General features: G+C 39.8%; 1 protein-coding gene across 2 annotated transcripts; it reads left to right on the top strand.

The window, feature by feature from the left end:
* The first annotated feature begins 1,264 nt into the window (after nucleotides 1-1,264).
* Nucleotides 1,265-18,090, top strand: ddr2l (discoidin domain receptor family, member 2, like). 2 transcript variants are annotated; one of them, XM_077521682.1, is made up of 18 exons: nucleotides 1,265-1,470; nucleotides 4,087-4,170; nucleotides 4,922-5,024; nucleotides 5,106-5,181; nucleotides 6,763-6,912; nucleotides 7,134-7,278; nucleotides 7,352-7,457; nucleotides 7,610-7,799; nucleotides 8,856-9,102; nucleotides 9,180-9,245; nucleotides 9,320-9,462; nucleotides 9,695-9,791; nucleotides 10,290-10,406; nucleotides 11,303-11,699; nucleotides 12,913-13,110; nucleotides 14,697-14,931; nucleotides 15,028-15,177; nucleotides 15,758-18,090. In XM_077521682.1, exons 2-18 carry the CDS (start codon nucleotides 4,110-4,112, stop codon nucleotides 15,890-15,892), a joined length of 2,616 nt encoding a protein of 871 aa, XP_077377808.1. In that variant the 5' UTR covers nucleotides 1,265-1,470; nucleotides 4,087-4,109; the 3' UTR covers nucleotides 15,893-18,090. The 2 variants fall into 2 exon arrangements, with proteins under 2 accessions (XP_077377808.1, XP_077377809.1); XM_077521683.1 differs by having other exon boundaries at nucleotides 7,352-7,461; nucleotides 7,614-7,799.
* The last annotated feature ends 594 nt before the right edge of the window (nucleotides 18,091-18,684 follow it).

Here is an 18,684-nt window from a genome sequence, read left to right as displayed (position 1 = left end):
CCGTGCCCGTTTTTTTGCATGGTGGTTTGTCTTCCAGGGTCGCTGGTAGGAGTTGAAGAAATATTAGGAAGATGGAATGATTCCTTTGCAATGCAGTATAGTTAATTTATTGTTTGTATTATTTACTGTTATTAATAATACTTAATCATTTATTAACTCATTCACTGCCTTTGACCCAGTATACTTGTCAATTGTATTTTTTAGAGTGGTGCTAAATGGGGGCGAATCTGATTATGCTCCACTGTAAATATCAAACTTGGAAACAACTTTACTGATGCCCAACCACCGGTAGATTACATCACTGCCCCATTTTATACGAATTAAACACAGTTTCAGAGACCATGGGGAGAAATGGCTGTATTTTGGCAAACCTACATTTTTCTACTGTCAATTATAAAAGAACGGGACGGGGCAAAAAGTAGGGAGTCTATTCTGTTATTTGGTAGATTCGGTTTATATATAATTATTAAATGTAATATCACGTGAGTATTGAAAATTTTAAAATTTCCTATAATGAATGGCAGTAAATGAGATTTATTAAGTGAGGGATGCAAAACGAGATTCAAGACAGTTCGATTTGAATGTGGAATGATTCAGTTCAGTGTTGAATAGGATTATGATTCAATTCGATACATAAATAAATAAATTTGATTTCCATTGATGATTTTTGTGTCATTTTGTTGTCAGCACATTAAACTATGTAAAGGGCAAACTGTTAAATAAAAAATAGTTGATTCACACAGATCTAGATAGGTTGTTTTAGAGTTCGCTTTATTTTTTGAGCAGTGCATAATGAAATAATACAGTAGTTACCCGTTTGACGATTTTCGTAAGTCATGGAGGGTTCTTGAAAGTATCCCCCGAGATAAATGAGGGAATACTAAATAGATCCTCTAACAAACTTTCCTAAAGTATAAACCCACATAGCGTAATAGATTATACTTAATCAGAAAACTGACTTTTAAAAAACTAAACATGACGATCATCAATGATGACGCCAGACTCTTGAGTGACCTAATATAACGCTCTGCTTCCACCTGGTGTCCAAAAGCCAGTCTTACATTAAAAGTTGTAAAAGTTTTTCGTACTTGGAAAAAAAAGTAACGATTCGAATTAAAACTCTAACAAAGCACCGAATAAATCGTTTATTTTCTATGTACATTTTAAGAAGTTTATTCAAACTTATAAAATCGTTCGAATTTTTAGAGCGCGTCTTCTTCCGCCACTTCCTTGGAAAAAGGAAGTGAGGTAATAGTGTTTTTTTTTTTTTCTTCTCCACTCGAGCCGTCTGTCCTCCATGACACTTTGGAACTGAACTTTAGCGAACTATCCTAAAACCTAACGCAAAAACTTTCCTAAAACTCTGTCAAACTTCGCTGGGGAAGCTGCCACATACATCAACGACGACGCGCACGCAAGCGGCCGTTTTTGGTACGCGCACGTCGAGCAGAGCGAGGCGAGCGCGGACAGGTAAGGAAAAAAATCACACACATTTACACATATAACAACAAAAGTGACGACATCAAAGGCATAGGTGAGCCTACATGACGTCACCGACGAGCTCGTTGGCGTCCTTGAATGTCACGCACGAGGGCCAAGAGTGGCGAATGTACACACCCGGGGGCGCGCTTGCGTGATTGAAGGGTTACGTGCACGAGCATGGCCGCTGTGATTTATAAGGAAGACACTTTTTTTTCTTTCTTTTTCTTTCTTGTAGTTTCCAGCTAGTTTAGAAGTAGCACCCACATGATTTTGATGGTTGTAAGATAACATGACGTAATCAACATGAACTCAGTGCTCCCTTGTAGCACAATGTGATAGCTGCTTGTTTTCCTCTGGGTCTCCCTTTAATAAAATGTCTGTCCGTCTTATCATGTTAGTGGCATATTATATGTCTTATTGTCATCGTGTATTCTTAATGTTACGTTGCAAGTAATGATTCAACCCCTTGAGTCCAGGTAAAACTGTCCACTGTCCAAATTGTACTTCAGTAAAAACATTTAAATATAAATATATTTTTGTTAATTATATGCATTATTCATTCTGCTTACTTTTGTAGAAAATAATAGTAAAAAAACAACAACAGCAAGCTAGCGTCAGCTCAGTCTTTTTATACTATCAAAACAAAATTCCCATAGCTTAGCAATCATTGTGAAGTTATGTGAAATGACTTAAAAAAATTGTGTATTTAGATAACGAGAACAATTATATTTAAAAAAAAAAAAAAAAAAAAGACTGCATTTTTTTCAGATTCGACAGAATTTTTTGTTGTCATTGCCATGAGTTGAAAAAAGTAAGTGGACTGCCTCTTTTGACAATGTTAGGAGTAGAAAATACAGATATTTGTTTTAAAAAATGGGAGCAGAAATAAAATGTGTACAGAAAAATACTTATTCACATTTATGGACAATGTATTCATCAACTGGAATCCACCCGTCTTGGAGTGAATGGTCTCCTCGCCATATAAAAAAAGTTTTGTTTTGTTTGTTAAAGTGTTTCATAGTTGTATATCTGTAAAAATAGTATATTATTTTGCCATAAAGCCTATTTCAGTCTCAGGTTTATTGTTTTATACTTTGAGGTGTCACAAAAACAAACAATATGGTTCCATCCATCCATTTTCCGAACTTTTTACAAAAAAAAAATTGTTTTCTCTGCTTTTTGTCAGAAACCTTTTTTTTTTTTTTTTTTTTTTTTTTTTTTTCCGGTGAAACCAACCCACGATCTACTGCTTATTTCTAAACATTAGAAAAAGCTAACAAACTATTTGTTTTCTGGTAAAAGAAGGGAGTCTACTCTTTTATTTTTTTTTACAGATAGTATACCTAAAAAAAAAGAAAATAAAATACAAATTACAACAACTGCTTTTGTGTCGCGTGTGTGTGCGCCGACATGTCAAATCAAGCGCTCCTCTCATTCCTCTCGTGCCAACAAAACACAACACAACACAACACGTTCGTGGCTACATGCCATGCAACGTTCCTCCTGCATAAAATCCAATATGGTCGCTGACGCCATATCGGTCGCCCGGGGCGACGGTCTTGGGCTGTGTTGATGTGTGCGCACGTGGAGTGTCTACACGTGTGTAAACACACACAAGATGAACACCAACAAATTCCTCCCCTGTCAATCAGTCTTTTACTCCCACAAACACGGGTGACATTCCCGTTTGCGAGAGAGTAAAAGTCGGGCAGTAGGAGAGAGGGAGTGAAGAGAGAGAAAGAATAAAGGGGAAAAAGAGGAAGGTGAAAGAGAAGAGGGGAGAATGGGTGTGGAAAAAATGGGTGTTGAAAAAAGAAAGTGGGAGGCAAGAAGAGAGTGGGAATAATAGAGGGAGAAAGAGAAGAGAGCGAAGGAGTTCAAATAGTGGCAAGAGAGCGAGAGATGAATATGATGGAGAGAATAAGGTAATCGAGAGAGGGGAAAGGAAAGAGAATGAGGCTGGTTAGAACGAGAAAGGATTCAAGAGAGAAAGAAATTGGTTGAAAGAAAATGAGAGAGGAGTGAGAGAAGACGAGAGGATTTGAAAGGGAGAGAGAATGAAAGCAGAATCAGAAAGCGGGAAGATAAGAGCGAGTGGGGTTAAGAGAAATATATGGTACGATAGCTCTAATGAGAGAGAGAGAGGAGAGAAAGCGAGAGTAAGCGAGAGAGCGATGGAGTGACACATCACCAGTTGTGTTTATGGGCCCTGGGAACTTTTGCTTGTTGACATGCGACAACCGGAGCAAACATTTCAGTTGTCCACCAGGAGGCGCAGCAGACATGAATGTTAACCCGCTAGCTTGCTAAACAGCAACAAAACAAAATATTCTCCATGTTTACATGTGCTGCACAGGAGTGAATATTACGCATTCGAAGGACATTCTTGTAAACATCATTGTCGACTGTCTCTGGTCACTTCCTGTTTACTTCCTGGAACTCCATGCTGCATTTCCACCCGAAGTCCCATAAACTTATATTTTTGGTACTTGTGGTTTCAAGCAGAGCAGCACCCTAATATTTTGTCTAACCCTGATTTTTATTTCTGTATCATATTGCTCATGCGTTCCTAATCAACTGACCAGTGTGTTTGTGTGTTTTCAGAGATGTAGGGTGTGCGGCCCATCATGCACCTCTTCCTGCTGCTCCTCCTTCACGCTGCAGCAGTCGTCGCACAAGTCGACCCAGGTACACGCAACATCGAGGGTGGGGGGAGGAGACAGATCAACTTTGAGAGAGAGAGTGAAGAAAGGGGAGGAAAAAGGTTGGAAAGGAAGAGTGAAAGAAGAAAGAGGAAGAGAACATTTGTGGGAAGCTGATGGTGGGGAGAGAGAGATAGCGGTGGGGGAGTTATAATGATAATTTTATATGTAAAGCACTTTACATTTGAAATTCAATCTCAAGATGCTACAATGGGGACAGCAGAAAACAACAATAAAACCAACACATTAAAAAGCAGCAAACAATACAAACAACAAAAAGACAGTAAATAAAATAATGATAAAAATCAAAGTTGATATGCCTTTCTGAAAATGAAGGTTTCAAGTCAAAAAGGGAGGGAGGGGATGAGAGTGAGAGGAAGGGGAAGAAAGACATGCAGAGAAAGTGGGAGGGGAGAAAAAAATGTGGAAGGGGAAGAAAAAGGGAACGAGAGGGATGCAGGGGAAAGAAAGGAATGAGAGAGATTAAAACAGAGAAAAAAGGAGGGGGGAGAAAGAATGACGAGGTAGAGAGAGGGGGAAGCGAGAGTTGGTGGGAGACAGAAAGGGAGAGCGAGAAAGTTATAAGGGAAAGAAAGAATGAGAGGGGAATGAGAGAACTGGGAGATAGCAAGAGATACAGTGGAGAGGGCAAAAAGAGAGGTGGGAGAGAGGAAAGCAAAAGAGGGGATTAAAAAAAAAATAATAGTGAGAGATTGACACTTGGTGTGTGTTTCCAGCACACTGTCGCTATGCCCTGGGCATGGAGGATGGGCGGATTAAGGACGATGACATCACAGCTTCCAGCCAATGGCACGAGACCACAGGACCGCAGTACGCCAGGTCAGAATAACGGAAAATATGACAAAATAAAAAAATGAAAGTGTGTTTTGAAGTTGCTGTTGCGTTTGTCGGTCGTGTCAGGTTGAACCGCAACGACGGCGACGGTGCCTGGTGTCCCGAAGGCCAACTGGAAGCTTCCGACTCGCAGTTCATTCAGGTTTGACTCTCCCGCCTTCCTCCCGGTGTTGTGCTCAAGGGCGCTGGGGAATAAGAAAGATAACCTTTTGGTGCTTACTTGCACGTTGTGCATTTAATCACAGCTAGATTTTTTACATAAAAAAAAAAAACAGTTTTCTTGAATGCAACTTAACATGATTTGTGCTAATATGCTAACATGTCCCATGCCCACATGCTTCTTACGAAAATGTTTTATGCTAATATGCTAACATGCTTCATGCTAAAATTCTAATGTGCTAGCATGCCGTATACTAAAAATTCTTGAGGCTAACCTGCTAATATGCTAACATGTCCCATTAGGGCTGTCAATTAATTGAAATTCAGTTATAATATCAATTATTACACTCCACAATTACAAAATCAGCATAATCGTAAAAAAAAAAAAAGAAAAGATTATTAATACTAAGTTTTTATTTGTTAAAATGTATACCATTGCAACTTATTTTCAAATTTAAAAAAAGTAATACGTTTTGTTTCATCCAAAAGGAACTTGCATAATTATAGTGTTTAAAAAAAAAAAAAAAAGTGTCTTAATATTTTTCTATTTTTATTTTATTTTTGTATTTTTTATTTTTTTTTAACGTTTATTTTATTTTGTACCAAAAAAATAAATGATGGTCCTTACTGCTAAGTTTTTGCCAACATAAATAATTAAATATATATTATTATAAATATATATTAGAAATTCTGTTTGGTCCAAAAGGAACTTGCATAATTATAGAGTTTCAAAAGTTTTTATTTGTCTAAATATTTTTATTTGTCTAAATATTTTTTTTTTTTTATTTCTCTTTAATATTTAAACATTTTCTTTTGTACCAAAAAATATATGATGGTCCTTACTGCTAAGTTTTTGCTAAAATAAATAAATAAATATATATTATTATAAATATATGTTATTAGAAATTCTGTTTGGTCCAAAAGGATCTTGCTTAATTATAGTGTTTTTGAAATTTTTTATTTGTATTAATATTTTTGATTTTTATTTATCCATTTTTCTTTCTTTTTTTTCTTTTTTTTTTAACGTCTAAACATTTTCTTTTTTACCAAAAAAATAAATGATGGTTCTTACTGCTAAGTTTTTGCCAACATAAATAAATAAATATTATTAGGAATTCTGTTTGGTCCAAAAGGAACTGACATAAGTATAGTGTTTCCATTTTTTTAATTGGCCGTAATATTTTTAAATGTGTAAACATTTTCTTGTTTTGTACCAAAAAAATAAATAAATGATCGACCTACTGCTTAGTGCACTCGAACTTCAAGTTTTTGCCTAAATAAATAAATAAATAAATAAATAAATTCAATTTGGTGGGCCAAAAGGAACTTAAATAATTATAGTGTTTCTATTTTTTTGTTTAATTGGTCTTAATATTTATAAGTGCTTAAACATTTTCTTGTTTTGTACCAAAAAATAAATACTTTGAACAATCGTGTTTTCAATTATTGCCAAAATAATAATAATAATAATCATGATTTTTTTTTTTTTCCATAATCGAGCAGCCCTATGTCCCACACTAAAATGCTTCACGTTAATATGTTAACAAGTCTTGCCTGCGTTCAGGTGGACTTGCGTCGTCTGACCTTCCTGACGGTGGTGGCCACTCAGGGACGCTACGCGCGCAACGGCATCGAGTTTGCGCGGGCGTACAGCCTAAACTACAGCAGGGACGGAGTCGCATGGAAGTCATGGAAGAACCGCCAGGGAAGCACGGTAGGCGTGTGCGCGTGTTTTTGTGTGAATAAACAATATTTGTGTGGGTAAGCCCGAAGGCTTAACAGGAAGTGTGTGACTGTGTGATAGATTGCGCGGAAGGAAAAAGAAACAATCATGCCAGAGTCACATGATCACCACAGGAAGTGATATTGCCACTTCCTGTCGTTCCTGATTGTGGGCGGAGCCTGATGCAGGAAGTCTTTATTTGTCGCGTACAGGTAATGCAAGGCAACAAGAACGCGTACGAGCCCGTCATTAATGACCTTCACCCGCCGGCGGTGACGCGCTGGGTGCGCTTGATTCCGCTCACCGAGCTGTCCACTGTCTGCATGCGGGTGGAGCTGTACGGCTGCCCCTGGGAAGGTAGGCCACGCCCACATGGGAGTGTTTTTGCCGTTCATGGTTGCTGATATTTATTTACGAACGTCTTCTTCAGATGGTCTGATTTCATACACTGCTCCCGAGGGGCAGCTGATGACACAAGCTGGCCTTCCCACCGCCGTCCTCAATGACTCCACCTACGACGGCGGCCACCAGAAGAGGCGGGTCAAAACATTCCTGATTTTTTGCTCGCATAATGCAATGCTAATATAATGTGCAAATGTGCTAGCACACTTAATGCTAACTTTCTATCTATTATGTTAACATGCTTGATTTAAAAATACTAATATGCTACATGCTATCATCCCAACAGGAAGTTGTCCGGCGGCCTGGGCCAATTGACGGACGGCGTGGTCGGGCTGGACGACTTCCTGTTGACGCGTCAGTACCATATGTGGCCAGGGTACGACTACCTGGGCTGGCGGAACGTCTCCATGGGAGCAGACCAGAGCGTGGAGATGGATTTCGTCTTTGACCGGCAGAGGAACTTCACCTCAATGAAGGTATGCTCTTATTTTGAAATACTTCTTTAACCCAGTTGACAGAACCACGCTTGTACCTTGGAAAAAACTCTTTGACCTAATTCCTTGCTTGGTTTTTGCAGCATGATGCTTTTATTCTTTACAACCTCATTCCATATGCCTTCACACACTTTTTCCTGTGTAGCAGCACTCTTATTTTGAGAAACATTCACCTTACTGACTACTTCCTGTATGAAGCATTACTCTTATTTTGAAAACCTTCACATTCACCTAATAGTCTACTTCCTGTGTGCAATATATCCCTTATCTAATTAAAAAGAAAGAAAAAAGACATTTATTTGATTTTCTACTTCCTGTTGTGCATTGTTATGCTCTTACTTTGGAAACCTTGCTTATGTAAGTTTCCTCTTAGACCACAAAAAAAACAAACTGATCTAATTCCTTGCTTGCTTTTTGCAGCATTATGCTTGTATTCCTTACAACCTCATTCCGTGTCCAGCAGCACTCTTATTTTGAAAAAACTCAACCTGACTGACTGCTTCCTGTATGAAGCATTGCTCTTATTTTGAAAACCTTCACATTCACCTATTAGTCTACTTCCTGTGTGCAGTATATCTCTTATTATGTAATTAAAAAGAAAGGAAAAAAGGCATTTATTTGATTGTGTATGTCCTGATGTGCATTGTTTTTCTTTTACTTTGAAAACCCTGCTTGTGTGTGTTTCCTGTTGGACCCAATAACAATTTTTAATTGTTACTTCTTGTGTGCACCATCGCTCTTATTTTGAAAAACCTCATTAACCAGATTGTTTACTTTCTGTGTATAGACATTCTCTTATGTTCTACAAACTTGTTTACTACTGCCTGTGTGCAGGAGCCTTCTCTTAATTTGAACTTTCAATACTTTCAAAACCTTCCTACTTCCTTAGTGCAGTATCACTTTTATTTTGAAAAACATCCTAAAGATTCATGTGCGCACTTTTATTTTGAAACGATTCCTTTATATGGTTGTATACTTCCCGTGTGTGGCGTCATCCCTCTCTTACTTTGAAAACCACGCCTGTGTGCTCCCTGCCAGGTCCACAGCAACAACATGTTCACACGCGGCGTGAAGATCTTCTCATCTGTGTCGTGCTGGTTCAAGCCCCGGCCCTTGTCCATGTGGGAGGCGGAGCCCGTGGTGTTCCACACAGTACTGGACGACCGGAACCCGAGCGCTCGCTACGTGACGGTGCCGCTGGAGCGCCGCGCCGCCACCGCGCTGCGTTGCCGCTTCGCCTTCGCCGACACCTGGATGATGTTCAGCGAGGTTTCTTTCCAGTCAGGTAACACACACGGAAACAAAAATTTGTGAATTTACACACAAACACACACAATGTGGTCATTCTTTGTCACTCATCAGAAGACGCATCGACATCGGTGACTCCGCCATCCGTCAGCGATTCCACCACGGCCCCGTCCATGTCAGGTATGACCTTACAAACCTTTCCTTCCCGCCGTCTTTGCCGCTCAGCCGCCATTTTGTTTGCTGTCTCCCGCCAGCCTCCGACCCGTCTGCCAGCACGGCCCCCGACGACAGCAATGCGCCTGTCCTGATTGGCTGCCTGGTGACCATCATTCTGCTGCTGGTCATCATCATCTTCCTCATCCTGTGGTGTCAATACGTGTGTAAAGTTTTGGAAAAGGTGAGCTGGATAAGGAAAGATGGTGTTTAGAGAAGTGGAATAAATATTTACTATTACATTTTTTAAACATCATTCATTAATAGCTGTCTGTGCACTTTGTGGATTGTTGCTTAATAAAATTCAGTCAATTGACTTGCATTAGTACGCAAGGCAGATCTGACACATTCAATATGGCCGCCACACTTGCGTATCATAGTTTATGTATAATTTATGGTCGTTCCCGCGCCTGCAGGGTCCCCGCCGGATCTTGGGCGAGGAGATGACGGTGCGACTGTCATCCTGCAGCGATACCATCATCCTGCAGACGCCCCCTGTGCCGCCCCGCGCTGGTAAGCCAATTTGGGGGGTGGTGGAGGTCGTGTCTGTCAACTGTTTGCTGTGTAAACCCCGCCCACAGTATTAGGGAAGACCAAAACTACCTATAATTCAAAATAAAAAATAAATGACTAAACAAATAAATGACTAAAAGTGAAAATAAAAATGGATATAAAAAAATATAATTTGAAAATTATATCCAAAGAATAAATATAAATGGAAAGAAAAAGAACAAAAAAATATATATGTACATAAATAAATACATTTGTATTTAATTTTTGAATTACCGTATATTTTTTTTTATATCCGTTTTTATTTTCACTTTTAGTCATTTATGTATTTATTTAGTTATTTATTTATTTTGAATTTTGGCAGTTTTGGTCCTCCACACAGTATTTTTTTAATTTATTTTTTACACTTATGACAGCAGACATCCATTTCTAGTGCCCTTGATTAATAAAGTTCAGCAGTTCTAATCTCGGCCCCTTACGTATGTCCGCGTGTCCCTCTAGGCCTGGCCCAGTCGGATCCGCACTACGAGCGAGTCTTCCTGTTGGATCCTCAGTACCAGAACCCCGAGACGCTCCGGAACAAATTGCCCGAACTCTCGCAGAGCGCTGAAGCTTCAGGTTAGCTACATGCTGCTTCACTTGACTTTTTTCGGCTGTGTTGGGAATCACTCCAATGGTGTTAGGCCATTTTGTAGTCCAATGCATGTTTCGGATCTAAAAAAGCAATGTATCCATGAAGAAGTGCGCTGATACAGAAAAAGCAAGACATGACAAAATGAGCGGACATCTGAACTGTATTTGGAGTTGATCAGATGCACTTTAAATGGTGGAAATTGAAGAAAAGAAATTGGTAATCCTGAACACAGCCACATACATAGCCCTGTTATAAGAGGGTGTGCACACTTGTGCAACCACCTCAAGTCAGATGTTTATTTGTCCTTATTCTCTGTAAAATATTAAAAAATTTAATGTCACCTTAATGGCGAAACTAAGTTTTTAAATGTATCCTGGTGTAATTTGTTTCTATCACAAAAAAAATTTGGACTGGGGTGTGTAGACTTTTCATATCTCCTGTGAAAAAGCAAAACATGCGTGCTTCTTGCCCAGTTGAATTTTACTATAAAACCTAGCACATTAAAACAAAACATAATTCCAAATTGTTTGATTTAAACATCAAAAGATTCTACCAAACATCCAATAGCTTAATGCTAAACTATAATACAAAACACCACAGACAGGCTAATGGAAATTAGCACAGATGCTAAAGTTAGCATAGTGCAGTTGGGAATGAGTGAATAATTCCGAACACAGCCTTCTTCGTCTTCCTCTTCTTCTTCTTTTCCCATCTTTTCCTCTCCAGTCTCCTAACGCTGACTTCCTGTCACATGACCTCAGCCTGCCGCACGCAAAGGTGACACATTTGAGCAAGAAGCGCCGATGTTTGCTTTCAATTCCCAATATTAACGCCACCACCGATGTTTTTTTTCTTTCTTTCTTTCTTTTTGCGGCGGCAGCGTGCGGTGGCGGCTACGCCGAGCCCGACGTGACTCAGTGCACGCCGCACCAGTGTTTCCATAGCAACGCGCCGCACTACGCCGAGACGGACATCGTGCGCCTGCAGGGCGTGACGGGCAGCAACATGTACGCCGTCCCCGCCCTCACCGTCGACTCGCTGACGCGCAAGGACATCTCCGCCTCGGAGTTCCCACGCCAGCGGCTGCGCTTCCGCGAGAAGCTCGGCGAGGGCCAGTTTGGCGAGGTGCACCTGTGCGAGGCCCAGGGACTGGCCGCCTTCCTCGGCGAGGAGGAGGAGGAGGAGGAGGATGAGGAAGGAGGCGCGGCCGGGCGGGACAGAAACGCCACTTTGGTGGCAGTCAAGCAGCTGCGGGCAGACGCCACCAGCCAGGCCAGGTACAATGGCGGGAACATTTTGTTGAATTTGCATTTAACTTTTTTTACAATACATTTGCATTTAATATACAAAAAGGTGTTTGTTAAATGTTTGTTTTGTATTATGTTTACCTGAACTTTTTTTTAATGAACTAATTCAGGTGAGCATATAATCATTGACCCCTGTCACTATATGTCACTGGCAATATCGTGACATCGCGATATTAAAAATGCCACAATATATATGTTTTGTATTATGTTTACCTGAACTTTTTTTTAATGAACTAATTCAGGTGAGCATATAATCATTGACCCCTGTCACTATATGTCACTGGCAATATCGTGACATCGCGATATTAAAAATGCCACAATATATCATCGTCGTCATGTCACAATATTAAAAGCAGCACATCTGTTAAGAAAGTCAGGTTGATTTCCATTTATGCGGTTCTAGCAACCTCTGGTGGCTAGTTTTTTTTTAAGTGCAGTTTAATTTTCACAAGGCATGTTTTGGCCCTTCTATGTTTAAAATTAGGGATGTAACGATATCCAAACACCACGATATGAAGGTCACAATATGATAATTATCACAATATTGTGTGGAGGTTGGTGATACAAAAATGTCAAACTATTGCTAAAAAAAAAAAAAAAAAAAAGCTCATTGGGTTGTAACGATAACAGCAATATCGTGATATTGCGATATTAAAACTGCCACAATGTATTGTCGTCGTCATGTCACGATATCAAAATCAGAACATCTATTAAAGTTGGGTTGATTTCCATTTGTGCAGTAATAGCACCCACTGGTGGCTTTTTTTTTTTTTAGTGCAGTTTAATTTTCACACGCCATGTTTTGGCCCTTCTCTGTTTAAAATTAGGGATATAACGATATCCAAACCTCACGATATGAAGGTCACCATATGATAATTATCACACTAAAAATAAAAATTGTGGGGAGGTTGGCGATATAAAAAGGTCAAAATATTGTAATTAAAAAAAAAAAAAGAGCTCATACTAGAAAAAAACAAATTGCGATTATTTATATATATATATATATTTTTTTTTTTACAATATTGTGACCTTTTAGTATCGCCAACCTCCCCACAATATCGTGATAATTATCGTATTGTGATACAATCGTATCGGGATGTTTGGATATTGTTACATCCCTAATAGAGAGATAACCAAAGGTAACTATATTTGTGGTCAACGGTGACTATTTTTTTTTTTTTAGGAACGACTTCCTGAAGGAGATCAAGATCATGTCGCGGCTGAACGACGCCAACATCATCCGACTGCTGTGCGTGTGCGTGACGTCGGACCCGCTGTGCATGGTGACAGAGTACATGGAGAATGGAGACCTCAACATGTTCCTGTCGCAGCGCGAGATGGAGAGCACGCTCACGCACGCCAACAACATCCCCTCCGTCAGGTGAGCCCCCGCGCTAGCGCTGCATCCAATTGGCCGCTTTTTTGATGTTTTGCCGACTCTGGTTATGAATGCATTATTTTATTGTTGAAATAAACCTAATTTTTATTTAAAAGTTGGTTAATTACTTCTAATTAATTTCTTTCATGATATATTAAGTAAGGAGGATGATTTAGTTTTTATTAAAATAAACAATTTTAATCATACATGTAACAGATTTAGGGTGTATTCAGACCTGCACTGTTTGGTCTGCTTTGAACGGACCAGAGTTCGTTTCCCACGCTGGTGCAGACCTTTTGTGCAGGTCTGAACACACAAACTAATCCTGCTGCGGACCAAACAAGCGGACCGAGACCCATCTTTCGAGGTGGTCTCGGTCCGCTTCCAAACCCACTCGGTGCGGTTCGCTTTGCAGTCTGAATACAAACCACGGCTGATCCGCTCCAAATGCTGGACATATGCGCCTTTTTGGGCTTAACCAGCCTTCGTAGTCAAGTATCGCAGGGGGAAAATTTTGCCTGGTAATGAATATTGTGCTAAATTCATTCATAGTCATCCGTATTCTGTTTAGCCACTTTGCTGTCAGCATGTTGTGGTGGGGACGGGGTAAGCGGAGCGCAACTGATCCTCCGTTTACTACACGCAATCGACGACGCGTTCCAAAATTAGCAACAGCGTGGCAGAACCTCCGTTGAATGAGCTTGCATCTAATAACCCCACAAATATGCAGAGCAGTAATGCAGCACGTTGGAATTTCATGTTTTCCGCTATTTCCGGGTTTCGTACGCGTACAGCCCTCGTTATTTTTGTCCAATGGGAGCACGGATCGTCATGTGGGTCGACGTGATTACGCAATATAGTCCACTTGCAAAAAGCACAGTGTGAATATGAACCGCACCAAACTAAAAAAAAAATAAAGTCCGCTTTTGGTCCGGACCAACCAAGCGGACTAAAGAACTTTTCTGGTCTGAATAAACCTTTAAATAAATACTTGATTCATTATTATTTAGTCATTAATACATTTTTTAAAATACATTTAAAATATTTTATTGAGTGATCACATGAAATTAAATGAAGCAGTTTTAAGATGATTATTTTATTCAAGTAAATATATTTAAAAATAATAAAATAACTGGGTAATGAATTATAACTACTCAACATTCTTCAGCACTTCAATAACAAATACGAAATAAAGTAAATAAAATAAAGTAAAATCGGATATATAAAAACAAAGACAGTTAATACAATGAAATTATGTATAAATAATAAATGGATAAAGACACATTGTGAAATGCCTTTATTAAATACGTGGTTAATTATTTTTATTTAAATAATGAATCTAAAACAAAATTATATCATCGACATATGCCCTCTTTTAAAAAGTGGTTCATTAATTATGATTAAAATATTTCAAAACAGATTGAAAAGAAAAAATATTCTGTTATTAAATTATTACATAAAGTAGTTTACATACAGATGATAACTTTAACTTTTTTTTCTTTTTTTTTTTTAAATTAATGAACTGGTCCAGCGCTCCATTTTCCAACTCACCCGTGTCACTTTTCCCTCCGCCTGGTTCCCTCGGGCAGCATGGCAGACCTGCTGCACATGTCGGTGCAGATCTCGTCGGGCATGCGGTACTTGGCCTCGCTGAACTTCGTGCACCGCGACCTGGCCACCAGGAACTGCCTGCTGGACCGCCGCCTCACCATCAAGATCGCCGACTTCGGGATGAGTCGGAACCTCTACAGCAGTGACTACTACCGCATCCAAGGCCGCGCCGTGCTGCCCATACGCTGGATGGCCTGGGAGAGCATCCTGCTGGTGAGTGCCTCGTCAAATGATGTCGGTCTCAAACACACAGACAGACAAAAAAAAAAAAAAAAATGACCCTGTGATCCTCTTGTGACCGTGACCTAGGGCAAGTTCACGACCTCCAGCGACGTGTGGGCGTTCGGGGTGACCTTGTGGGAGATCTTCACGTTGTGCAAAGAGCAACCTTACAGCCTGCTGACGGACCAACAGGTCATAGCCAACACTGGAGAGTTCTTCAGGAACCAGGGCAGACAGGTCAGAGCAATCGCACCCCGCACCGTAGATCAACACTCTGAAACCCCCCTCACAGACAGGCCAGACCAATCGCACATGATGGAATAGATCAGTCATGTAAATCCAACACACTGACAAGACAATAGCAAATGCACATGGTGGAATAGATTAACGATTTAAATTTCACAGACAGGCAAGTGCAGTCACACTAGATAGAATAGATCAGTAAGGCAAGTGCCATCACACACAGTTTTAACAGATGAAAGGATATTCTCAGCACAGGCGAGGACAATCTCACATTAGCAAATACATCAGGAAAGTAAAAATCCTACAGACAGGCAGTTCGCAGGTAGTTGAGAGCATTTGCAAAAGTTGAAATAGAGCAGTAAGGCAAAAGCAATCACACATGATATAATTGATTGACAATTTAAATTGCTATGTAATGGATGGATGGATGGAAGTAAATAAAACCCCACAAACAGGCAAGAGCAATCGCATACAATGGGTTACATCACTACTCCATGTCACTTCATAGGCAGACAAGATCAGTCACACACGATTGAATAGATCGGCATGTCTGACCTAAACCCGCTCACGACAGGTGTTCCTGTACGCTCCTCCGCTCTGCCCCCCCTCCCTCTTTGAGCTTATGATGTGTTGCTGGAGGCGGGACATCCCAGACAGACCCTCCTTTGAGGGACTCTACCAGGCCCTCAGGCCCCATGTCAACCAGTGACCAGTGACCAGGACCAGGACCAGGACCAGGAGGACCTCCCTCAAGGCAAGAGGAGATGAGTGGAAACAAAAGTCTGGGGACAAACATTTCAAACTTGTTCCACTTTAATTTCAACAAAACTTTTTTAAATCACTTTTTATTTTATTTTATTGCCTTTTGGCCTTCAAAAGCCACCTTCTCATCCCTGTGGTTCTTCTTCTCGTAAAGAAAGCACTGTGTGTGTTTGCGTGCGTGCGTGTATGTAGCTTCCTGTCCGTTAGTATTACTTCCTGTTTGTGTTCTACGCACACTGGAGCTCATAGGAGGGTCAAAGTTTGAAGTTGTATTTGATTTTTATTGTATCACATTATTGGAACACATTCCACTTTGTATGTTCTTGGCGTGTCAGATGTACGTAGAACACGTAACGACGTATGTTTACGTGCTTATCAAATCTGATTGTTCAACCTTTATGAGCTAAATCAAAAATTGGTGTGTATTTGTGTCACAAATACACAATAGTGTTGCAAATGTTGACAAACTCAACATGACGCTAACATTTCATTGTTCTTTTTAATTCCATTTAATAGCGCAAACGCTAGCTGTGGATAGCGTGTAGCATATTGGCAAAGAGAAATTTTGTGTAACGCTAACCCGTTGTTAGCCTGACTTAGTTTATAAGCGCTGGCTAGCGGTTAGCTTCACATCTCGCGTGTTAGCAGTGGCAAATTATTTTTTTTCCCAATTTCGTAGCATACATAGTAAATCACACGAGTAACTAGCATCATTGCTAGCGTGTTAGTAGCGACATATTCAACATTACGCTAACCCATTGTTTTTCTTTTAGTTTCTCACACACTAGTACAGCTTATGTATGTTTACGTACTTAACTCTAATTGTTCAACTTATGAGCGGAATCAAAAATTGGCGTGTATTTGTGTCACAAAACTTACGCAAGCTCATTCATTTAGCCGACAAATTCAACATGACACTAACATTTCATTGGTCTTTTGAATTCCATTTAATAGCGCAAACGCTAGCCATGGCTAGTGTGTAGTATATTAGCAAAGACAAATTTTGTTAGCCTGACTCCCCTTTCTCAGCGCTGGCTAGCGGTTAGCTTCACATCTAGTGTATTAGCAGCAGCAAATTATTCTTTTCCCAATTTCTTAGCGTACACAGTAACGCTAGTAACTAGCATCATTGCTAGTGTGTTAGCGGCGACATTTTCAATGTTATCCTATTGTTTTTCTTTGATTGACTCACATACTATTACAGGATCGTGACTAGCTTCACAGCTATCTGGTTAGCAACGACAAATGTGATGCGATGAGTCTCGATTGATCGCCACGACAAATTCTTGTTTCTTAATTAGCGCACACGCCAGCTCAAGCTGGTGGCGACCGTAGATAGCTTGTTGGTCATGACAAATTCAACATATGTCGAAGTTTGACTTTTTTGTCTTCTTTTTGTTAGTGTGTAACCAAGTATCTTTATGACGTTATCATACGCACGTCCATCCTTTTCAAAAACAAAAGTTGTTAGCGATAGCGAACATCCACTTTAAGCTCAAAGAGTCAACTACTGGAGTTTGTTACCAAAATAAATAAATAAATAAATAAATAAATACATTCTTAGTAGCATCAGCCTTAGCAGCTAAACAGGTGCTAGCTCACTTACTAAGTGGATATTTCAGCCTTTTTGTGGCCATGATTCATATTTTTTTGTTATTGTGCAGTAAATACATTCAAACATTTATTTAACCTAAACGTTACAATCGTGGATTTTTTTTTTTCTTTTTTGTTTGCTTTTTTTTGCTGTTTTGTTTTGTTACACTTTTGTGTTATTTGTACTTGTTTGTATTTTCAACTGCAATTTTGAGATGGCACTGGTTCACAAGAACTAGTTTACATTCAAAGCTACGTGCTAAATGTCAAGCATGGAAACCACTAGTCAAATCCATCTCCCAGAATGCTTTGCTTCAGTGAGCGTGTGTTGCTGAGTGCATATTAAAATTGACTGTCTGTCAATTAACACACAGCATTTTTTGTTGTGTTTCCACTATTTAGATTATTTCCTGATTTATGTTACATTGTCCACACATTTTTTGTTTGTTTGTACATAGAACATTTTTAATATATCACCACAAGCTTTGTAATCCGCCAACTTTATTTTCTTTTTGAATAAATGAGTGGCCCCGCCCACTGCAGTTTGCCTCATTTCCTGCGCAACCATATTTGGAATCTCTGCTTTCCATGTCTTGTTATGAGAAGAGATGAGATGAAATTTGATGACATGATATGAGATGAGGAAGTGACGATATATGAAATTCTAAGATTTTATGTTGGATTACAATTAGATTTGGTGAGCTGTATGTTGTGTTTTGTTTAGAATTATTCAGTTTTTTCGGTTACCAGATGGGAAGAAGTAACAATTAAAAAGATAATATTGAGATTTACGATATGATGATGTGGCAAGATTTGCAGTAGTCCGTAACTCTTGTACGTCATTGGCTGCCTGCTCTTTGCGGCTTCATCTTCTTAAACCCGTTTTTATCGGCTCGTAAGAAGTTTTCCTTCACGTAGCAAATTGAGGTAGCCGCCGCAGCTATTGTCTGATGTTAACATTCATTTACGTGCGTGGCACATGGGGCGCTATGCCCGCTCGCCCGCCGGGCCCCCTCATTACGGCCCTGCACACCTGCTTCTTATCGGACGAGCCACTGAGCCTTTCATGTTCACCAGACGCTCGTTAAACTTTACAGCTTTTAGAGCACGTGCTGCTAGCAGCTAATGCACAAATGTACCCCGTGA

This window comes from Festucalex cinctus, chromosome 5, assembly GCF_051991245.1.
Source record: "Festucalex cinctus isolate MCC-2025b chromosome 5, RoL_Fcin_1.0, whole genome shotgun sequence".
NCBI classification, from domain to species: domain Eukaryota; kingdom Metazoa; phylum Chordata; class Actinopteri; order Syngnathiformes; family Syngnathidae; genus Festucalex; species Festucalex cinctus.
This window is presented reverse-complemented; position numbering and strand designations above follow the sequence as displayed.